Source organism: Dipodomys ordii, unplaced genomic scaffold (genome assembly GCF_000151885.1).
Source record: "Dipodomys ordii isolate 6190 unplaced genomic scaffold, Dord_2.0 Scaffold103, whole genome shotgun sequence".
Taxonomy (NCBI): Eukaryota; Metazoa; Chordata; class Mammalia; order Rodentia; family Heteromyidae; genus Dipodomys; species Dipodomys ordii.
The window spans coordinates 3,207,050-3,216,489 of NW_012267319.1; the positions used below are offsets into that span (position 1 = coordinate 3,207,050).

General features: G+C 60.7%; 1 protein-coding gene across 1 annotated transcript in view; it reads left to right on the forward strand.

Moving 5' to 3' along the window:
- Positions 1 to 9,440, forward strand: part of Trpm2 (transient receptor potential cation channel, subfamily M, member 2) — a 90,636-nt gene that overhangs the window by 63,590 nt on the left and 17,606 nt on the right. Inside the window, 11 exon segments of the mRNA XM_013027363.1 lie at positions 51 to 244; positions 827 to 956; positions 1,249 to 1,394; positions 1,629 to 1,741; positions 2,650 to 2,863; positions 3,144 to 3,265; positions 4,057 to 4,189; positions 4,528 to 4,699; positions 6,600 to 6,783; positions 7,575 to 7,756; positions 9,227 to 9,359. Coding sequence (XP_012882817.1) covers positions 51 to 244; positions 827 to 956; positions 1,249 to 1,394; positions 1,629 to 1,741; positions 2,650 to 2,863; positions 3,144 to 3,265; positions 4,057 to 4,189; positions 4,528 to 4,699; positions 6,600 to 6,783; positions 7,575 to 7,756; positions 9,227 to 9,359 — 1,723 coding nt within the window.

Sequence of the window (9,440 nt, forward strand, 5' to 3'; positions counted from 1 at the left end):
GTCCCGTGGGATCAGTGTCCCAGGAGGGGCCCCAGAATCCTAGCAGGACAAGGCGGCCGGCCTGCCGGTGGCCGGGACCCGGTGGGACTTGGACTGCCGCCCGCAGGTGCAGGGCGTGAGCCTCCGGTCCCTCTACAAGCGCCCGGCCGGCCAGGTGGCCTTCACCATGGACCCGATCCGCGACCTCCTCATCTGGACCATTGTGCAGAGCCGGCGGGAGCTGGCGGGGATCATCTGGGCCCAGGTAACAGGACGGCTTCCCGGGACCACCGCTATGGGTGGACCGGGGTCCTGGGCAGGGGGCCGCAGCCCACGGCAAGCGGGGCATGCATGGCTGTGGGGGGGGGCAGCAGGGCCTGCGGCTAGGGAGGTCTTGGGGAGCACAGCGCTCAACTCTCAGCAAGGAAAGCACTTGTAATTTTTTGTGCGGGCCCCGGGCTCGAACTCAGGGCTGGGGCGCCGTCCCTGAGCTCGCTCAGGGGGCTCACCCTTCCACCTGAGCGCAGCTCCACTTCCAGCTTTTTGGGTGGTTCATGGGAGATGAGTCTCACGGAGGTTCCTGCCCGGGCTGGCTTCGAATGGTGATCCTCACACCGCAGCCTCCCGAGCAATAGCATGACAGCGCCTGACAGAAAAGCGCTTTTGAAAATGATCTGCCAGCAACTCCCCAAGTTGCTTCCAGGCCCAGGCTCCTGGGCAGCTGAGCCCTGTGCTCCTGTCCATCAGAAAGGCCCCGCAGGCCAGCAGGGGGCAGGGAGGATGGGTGCGGCTTTGGTGGGCCTGGTGGGTCCCCCAGCTGCTCACTGGCCCTCGGTGCTCGCTCCAGAGCCAGGACTGCACTGCGGCCGCGCTGGCGTGCAGCAAGATCCTGAAGGAGCTGTCGAAGGAGGAGGAGGACACGGACAGCTCCGAGGAGATGCTGGCGCTGGCGGAGGAATTTGAACACAGAGCCATCGGTGAGCTCTGCGGGCCCGGCGCGGCCCCCGTGCTCTCTCCTAGGGCTCAGCCGTGCGTCTGGAGCCTGGTGGGCAAGCGTCCTGGGGTCGTTCTTCCTGTGATACCAGCCCCGCTTGCCCGTCTTGCCCCGTGCCCCTCTAGCCCGGGGTGTCCGGGAGGGTCGGCCCTCGTCCCCGGCCGCTCCGGTGTGCATCTTCCCCGTCTTGCCCCGTGCCCCTCTAGCCCGGGGTGTCCGGGAGGGTCAGCCCTCATCCCCGGCCGCTCCGGTGTGCATCCTCCCCCCCTGCCCAGGCGTCTTCACCGAGTGCTACCGGAAGGACGAGGAGAGGGCTCAGAAGCTGCTGGTCCGAGTGTCGGAGGCCTGGGGGAAGACCACCTGCCTGCAGCTGGCCCTGGAGGCCAAGGACATGAAGTTCGTGTCTCAGGGGGGCGTCCAGGTGATGTCCCCGGCCTGCGTCCGCGGCCGGCGCCGGGCCTGTGGCACACCCCGCCAGCGAGGGGGCAATGGGTCCCGTAGCCTGAGGAGGGGCCAGGCAGGGGGCCCGCTTCTGCCCCCAGACGGTGCCTGCCCCGTGCTGGCCACCCAGGCCCGGGACCCGGTTCACTGTAATGGAGGGGTGTGGGACGTGGGGGTGGGGGTGCCCACGGTCCTGAGGCTCCTCTGTCCACAGGCCTTCCTGACCAAGGTGTGGTGGGGTCAGCTGTGTGTGGACAATGGGCTGTGGCGGGTCATCCTGTGCATGCTGGCCTTCCCGCTCCTCTTCACGGGCCTTGTCTCCTTCAGGTGCGGGGCTCTACCGGAGTCCGGGGAAGCAGCCTCTCACGGCGATGGGTTACAGTCAGGCGGGGATCCCAGAACGGCAGACATCGGGGGGGGGGGGGGGAGGAAGGAGCAACCTGGGCATGGGGAGGGCACGGCCGGCGGAGGCTCTGGCCTGCCAGGGAGCAGGTGTCCGGGTGGAGGCAGAGGCCTGCTCCGCGGTGTGGAGCCTGGACTGGATGGAGCCTCTTCCCACCAGAGGCCCGTGGCGGACCACGCTGAACACCCAGGCCTGGCCTGGCCCTGCCTGCAGCCCCTTAGGTGCCTGTGGGGTTTGGTTGAGGGTCAGCCCTGGTTTTCTAGACTGCGTGAAGTCTTGAGTGTCCAGCGGTGTCCGAGCGCTCACCGAGGGGGACGCGGCTGGGCGGGACGCAGGGGGTGGTTGAAGGTCAGGTTTTCTTTCTTTCTTTTTCTTTTTTTTTTTTTTTTTCGGTCAGTCGTGGGGCTTGAACTCTGGGCCTGGGTGCTGTCCCTCAGCTCTTCAGCTCAAGGCTAGCGCTCTACCACTTGAGCCACTTCCGGCTTTTTCTTTTTGCTTATCTGGTGCTGAGGAATTGAACCCAGGGCCTCAGGCATGCAAGGCAAGCGCTCTACCACTGAGCCACCTTCCCAGCCCCTGAAGGTCCGGTTTTCCTGTGGTGCTGCTGTGTGCTCCGGCCTCCCCCTGCAGCTGTGGCGGGTGGACTGGCCGAGGCCGCCTGTGCTGGCCTCTCCTGTAACTGCCATGGGGCGCCCAGGAGCCGGGCAGCGAGCCCCAGCCGTTCACCCCTCCCATGGCGTCTGGCCGGGCGCTGGGAGCCCTCGGGGACCGCGGCCTGCAGACGTCGGGTCCGGCCGGTCACCGTCGTCCCCTCCTCTGTCGCTGCCCCCAGGGAGAAGAGGCTGCAGGCCGTGGGCAGCCCGGCCCGCATCCGCGCCTTCTTCAACGCGCCGGTGGTCATCTTCCACCTGAACACCCTGTCCTACTTCGCCTTCCTCTGCCTCTTTGCCTACGTGCTCATGGTGGACTTCCAGCCCACACCCTCGAGGTGCGAGTGCCTCATCTACGTCTGGCTCTTCTCCCTGGTGTGCGAGGAGGCGCGGCAGGTACCCTCCCCCGCCCCCCTGCCTGCCCCGGCCCTCCGACCCCGGCCCCCCGCCCCCGCCCCGCCTGCCCTGGCCCTCCGACCCTGGCCCTGCCCAGCTCGGTCACCACCGTCAGTGGGTCCTAGGAAGAGCTCCGGCAGGCGGCAGGCCTGGCTCTGCTCCGTGATCTCCGTGGACGTGGAGTCTATGCGGTCCCCTGTCCCCCTCCTCCTCCCTCCCCGAGTCTGTCCCAAGGGAGCTGGAGTGACCAGGGTCCCCTTACCCCCGATGTTGCTCTCAGTAGCTCTTCTATGACCCCGATGAGTGTGGGATCATGAAGATGGCGTCCTTGTACTTCAGCGACTTCTGGAACAAGCTGGACGCCGGGGCCATCCTGCTCTTCATAGCTGGGCTGACCTGCCGGTGAGTGGCTGGTGTGGCCGGGTGGTCGCTGGCCTGGCCTCTCCCTGCGTGGCGTTGTGTCCTGCGAGCTCGGGGCGGTCAGGAGCTGAGGCCTCCCTGGACAAGTGGCCCTCGTCCTGGGCACGTGTGACTGTTCAGGGCAGGCATGGCTCAGCACCTACGTGTAGGGACCCCAGGAGCTCAGCTGTCTCTGCTCCCTCCCTGCTGGCCTGTCCCACTGGGACAGCCTCAAGACTCCCCTCTCACGGGGCCAGGGGGCTGTGGCCTGGCTGCTCCTGCCCAAGCCTGGGCTTCTGGACCTTTCTGAAGACAAGATTGTTCTCCACAGAGATACTCTTTTTTTTTCTTTTTTCTTTTGGTCATGGGGCTGAACTCTGGACCTGGGCGCTGTCCCTCAGCAATTCAGACCAAGGCAAGTGCTCTACCACTTGAGCCACAGCGCCATGTCCAGTTTTCTGGTGGTTTATTGGAGATAGGAGTCTCATGGACTCCTCCTCTCCCCTCCCCCCTGTGAACTCTGGGCCTTGGGCTGGACTAGGCAGTTGCTTTACCATTTGTTGTTTTTGTCAGTAGCGGTGTTTGAGATCAGAGCTTCATATTTATGAAGCAGCAGCTCAACCACTTGGGCCATGCCCCAGCTCCATGGAGATTCTGCCCTTTGACCTCTCACCTTTAGCTTTTGACTCCAGAGCCCTCTGCCCCAGGGGCCAGCCTGGCCGGGCCTGGGCTCTGGGGGCCATGCAGCCTCAGGGCGGCCAGCTGGAGCCCTGTCTCTCCCTGCCCGGCGCCAGGCTCATCCCCGCGACGCTGTACCCGGGGCGCGTCATCCTCTCTCTGGACTTCATCATGTTCTGCCTCCGGCTCATGCACATTTTCACTGTCAGCAAGACGCTGGGGCCCAAGATCATCATTGTGAAGAGGATGGTATGTAGGCCGGCGGTGGGGCGGGGCCGGGCCTGGGCTGGAGGTCGCTGCAGCCCACCCTGACCATGGGCTCCCTGAATGCCCCCCGGCCTGGGTCTCCTCGCACCCCTGCTGCTCAGACCTGGCCACTGCTCAGCCAGAGTCCTTTCCTCCTGAGGTCACAGGGCCTGGCCCCTTCCCGCCCCCTGGGGAGCCCTCCACAAGGGTGCTGACACACTGTCAGGTTACGGGGAGGTCCAGGGGGGCCCTTAGGAGCCCTGGCTTCCCACGTCCACCCCACGGGTCACTGGGCGGGCGCCAGGCGCAGCTTCGTGCCTGACAGAGCCTGCTCCCCACAGATGAAGGACGTCTTCTTCTTCCTCTTCCTCCTGGCCGTGTGGGTGGTGTCCTTCGGGGTGGCCAAGCAGGCCATCCTCATCCACAACGAGAGCCGTGTGGACTGGATCTTCCGAGGGGTTGTGTACCACTCGTACCTCACTATCTTCGGGCAGATCCCGGCCTACATTGATGGTAGGAGCCGAGGTACCAGCGGGGCGGGGAGTCAGGGGAGAGGGGGAGGCCTCCAGGATGTTCACGTGGTCCTGGGCGGGGCAGCTCACAGACGACCTGACCTGGAGAGCTGGGCCTGTGACGGGTCGCAGAGCTGCCGCCTAGCAAAGGCGGGGCTGGAGGATGGCCGGGCGTGGGGTGCAAGGTGTCTGCTGGTGTCTACAGCATCAGATGCCACCTGCTCCGCTCCGGCTCCCGCAGCAGTCAGAGATGACGTCCTTCTCCTCCCGTGGGGAGCGGCTTGCGCAGGTCACGGTTTTTTAAGTCTAAACATCACCCTTGACATGTAATCAACACGTCCAAGTTACCAGCACAGCGCCCCCCTCCCCCCCGCAGAAGTTAACTTTAGAACACCTGCAGCAGAGTCAGGGGGCTCTGCATACGTCGGAGAAGGCAAGGCCAGGCCTTCGTGTCTGCCGCGCGCGCAGGGCTGTGTCTGCTGGAACTTCATCCCTCTGGATGATGAAATCACATCCCTGGTGTGGATGGAGCCCGGGTTGTTTATTCATGAGTCGGTGAACATTTAGATTAGTTCCATTTTTAGCTACTATGAATAATGTTCACCACGCACAAGTCATTTGTAAGTGTTGTGGGGATACGTGCTTGCCTTTGGGGGAACTGCCAAGCTGTCTACACTAGAGGCCCTTCTGTATCTCCTCTAGCAATGCTGGAGAATTCCCAGTTTTTTCACATTCTACAAACACTTGTTATTGTCTACCTTTTAAATTATAGCCATCTGGTGGGTGTAAAGTTGTATTTCATTGTGGGTTTTTTTTTCTTCCAGTCCTGGGGCTTGAACTCAGGGCCTGGGCGCTGTCCCTGGACAGCGCTCCACCACTTGAGCCACGGCACCACTCCTGGCTTTTTCTCTGTATATGGTACTGAGGAATGGAACCCAGGGCTTCATGCAAGCTAGGCGAGCGCTCCACCACTGAGCACTCCACCACCTCCCCAGCCCTTCGTGGTGGTTCTAATTTGCATTCCGCTGGGGCGCTGGGAGTGGAAACCAGCCTTCCAAGGCTCTCCCAGCCTCGGCTCCACCCTCTGCCCCCCTGCAGCGGCTCCTGCTCAGAGACTTTCTGGAGTAGCTTCGGTGGAAAATGTCTAGCCCTGTCTTTCCCCCACCCCCTTCAGTTATTATCATTTATTATTTTGAATTATAATCACTTTCATACTCAGATGTCAGAATGTGATTTGTCAGTATTTTCTGTTATTCCTTGGGGAAAAAAAACTTGCTTTTGAAACAGAAACTTAAAAAATTTTTTTTGCCAGTCCTGGGGCTTTAACTTAGGGGCATGGTGCTGTCCCTGAGCCTCTTTTGCTCAAGGCTAGCCAAAGCTCCACTGCTGGCTTTTTGGGTAGTTTCTTGGAGATAAGAGTCTCGTGGGCTTTCCTGCCCACAATCCTCAGATCTCAGCCTCCCAAATAGCTGGGATTACAGCAAGAGCCTCCAGTGCTTGGCTTTGATTTTTTCCTAAATTAAAACGTTTAAAATTTTTTCTTCTTTATTAAATTTATTCCACAGTCTTTCATTCTTTTGCTTTTAACGCAGCGTTCATTCTTTTTATCACTTTAAACCCTTTTCCACCAAACGGAGCTCCCCAGAATCGAGGTGCCCACGAAGGCCATGATGGGGTGCCTGGACCGGTGCACACGTGTGTGCCAGCCCAGGCGCGTGTGCACAGAGGCTTCGAGCTGGACGCGGCGTGGGCGGCCCGCCGGTCCCGAGTGTGCCAGGGCCCAGGCCCGTGGGGCCCTTGGGTGTGGTGCCGGTGCCCAGGCCCGTGAGGCCCTTGGGTGCGGTGCCGGTGCCCAGCCCCCGCCCATCTCATCCCTCCCATCACTGCACTCCTGCCGTCAGGCGTGAATTTCAACATGGACCAGTGCAGCCCCAATGGCACGGACCCCTACAAGCCCAAGTGTCCGGAGAGCGACGCGGCGCGCCAGGCCCCCGCCTTCCCCCAGTGGCTGACGGTCATCCTGCTCTGCCTCTACCTGCTCTTCGCTAACATCCTGCTGCTCAATCTCCTCATCGCCATGTTCAAGTGAGCCCCAGGCAGCAGCCGGTGGGGGGGAGAGGGGGGCGGGTGGACGGGGCTCACCAGGCCGCACCAGGCCCCCCCTGTTCCTCCCAAGGGCCTCGTGGATGTGTGGGTGAGCCCTGGAGGCCCGTGGATACCCCGGGGAGGTGGAGGGCCAGTTCTCCCTGGCCTCTGCCCCATCTCCTGTTGGCCGGCATGCTGGCCAGTCCGTGGGGTGTTCCTGAGGACCCTCGTGACCTCCTGCTTTGCTGATGCTCTGTGGGGCCTGCACATTTCTGTCTAGGCACTGCGATCATGTGTCGCCTGTGTAGGTAGCATCGCTGTCCTGACAGAGCCGTGTGCCTTGTCCCTTTAAGAAGGGACCAGTTTGAGAAACAGCCAAGTGTCCACACGGCCGGCCGATCTGAAGGACCTGTGGCTGTGGCACAAAGGAATTCTGCAGATGCAATTAAGGGTCCTCAGGGAGGAGAGGCTTACTCCTCAGAGAGGGTGGCTCCTCAGAGAGGCTTGCTCCTCAGAGAGGCTTGCTCCTGAGGGGTGGCTGGGGGGTCCTGAAGTCAGCACAGGGTCGGATGGGAGGTGGCAGGAGGGTGACAGTCAGAGGTGATGCGGGGGATTGGGGTCAGAGGTGATGAGGCCCCTGGTCCTCCACGCCGTGCGTATGGTCCTCCACGCCGTGTGTTGGGGTTGCTTCCTGTGTGGACTGCCCTGCACTCCTGGGGTCCTCCAGCTTCTTAGCCACAGGAGGGGGCTCCTACACACACCCTGATGCCTGCGTTCGGGTGTCCTGGCAGCTACACGTTCCAGGAGGTCCAGGAGCACACAGACCAGATCTGGAAGTTCCAGCGGCACGACCTGATCGAGGAGTACCATGGCCGGCCGCCCGCGCCGCCCCCCTTCATCCTGCTCAACCACCTGCAGCTGCTCATCAAGAGGCTGGTCCTGAAGATCCCGGCCAAGCGCCACAAGCAGCTCAGTGAGCCCCGAGTCCTGGCCGTGGGGGGGCAGCTGATCCCGGAGCCCCTGAGCCCCGAGTCCTGGCTGCAGGGGGGGCAGCTGATCCCGGAGCCCCTGAGCCCCGAGTCCTGGCTGCAGGGGGGGGCAGCTGATCCCGGAGCCCCTGAGCCCCGAGTCCTGGCTGCAGTGGGGGGCAGCTGATCTCGGAGCCTCTGAGCCCTGAGTCCTGGCTGGGGGGGGGCAGCTTGTCCCAGAGCCCCAGCCCCCAGCAGCAGCCGAGCTCATGGTGTCGTGGAGTGCCGCGGACCGGGTTCTGTCGGGACGACGGAGGATACCTAGGGGAGGAACCTGGAATAGGATGGGGAGATGGCAAACAGACAACTCACACACATTAGGAGTGGATGTTGAGTGCTGAGCGCTGAGTGCGATTTAATGCAGAGGATAACAAACTTTTATAGCAAAAAGTCTCCATAAGAAAGGGCAAAAGGTTACATAATCTTGCTGCATGGCTTCATTCTTGGGCGGTCACCAGCTGATTGCCTGAAAGGGCAAAAGGTTACACAACCTTGCTGCAGGGCTTCATTTTTGGGTGGTCAACAGCTGGTAGCCTGAAAGGCACTTGTTTCCGGCTTATCTCTAAGAAATATAATGGGTTTCGATGTTTGTCACCATTTAACCATTATCTTATTTTTATAGAGGCCTTAATTGTCCCATAGGATTTTTCCTTCCTGTTCCTTCTTTAATAATAAGCACCAAGGAGACTTAGATCTAGCAAGTCTCTTAGTAAATGAAAGAGTAATAGGAAGTTCTTTCTCCTAAGTAGTTATCTCAGCAATTGCCATACATTCTTTCTGTTCTAGCCGCGCCTACAGCTTTTTGTAAATCTCTTACAAACAATTCCTTCTGCTGAAGTGACTTTGTGAAACCCCCAATACTTTTATATTTGCTTATGGCTTTTCTACTAGCCTCCATAAGAGGGGGTTCAGGGTAGCACTTAACTCCGGTGAGTTAGTCATATTTTTAAGACACTCATCAGATATTGGAGTCGTCAACACTCTTAAGAAACAGCTTTGTATAGGGAAACGTTGACAATGAGCAAGTACAAAGAGCAGTAGAAACAGTAAAAGATTATATAGAGGAAAAGAAAGGCAGAAACACATCTTTTCCAGGGGTTTTGCCAGCCTTTTCCCAGGAGTAGGCCTCTTAGAATCCCTATTCTCCGAGGTAGACTTCGGTGAAGTCCCAAAACTTGGAGATAGGTTTCTGTAAAGCCTCATTCTCTGAGGTAGACTTCGGTGAAGTCCCAAAACTCAGAGATAGGTCTCGAGGCCCCTATCATGGTCTGATAGATGGTTTCCCATGCTAAGCAGACTCCACTGGGGTCGGCGTGGCAGTGGAGCGTGACCCCTTGGATTGAGTGCGGGGACCATCCCCTCCCTCAGGGGTGGGGCTCGGGGTCTCTGTGGCGCTCAGTCCCCCCACCCCACAGAGAACAAGCTGGAGAAGAATGAGGAGGCAGCCCTGCTCTCGTGGGAGCTGTACCTGAAGGAGAACTACCTGCAGAGCCAGCAGCAGCAGCAGCGCCAGCGGCCGGAGCAGCAGATGCGGGACATCGGCAACAAGTACGGACCGGGCGTCGGGGGGCGGGCACCGGGAGCCGGGCAGCGGGGCCGGGCAATGGGGGGTGGGCACCGGGAGCTGGG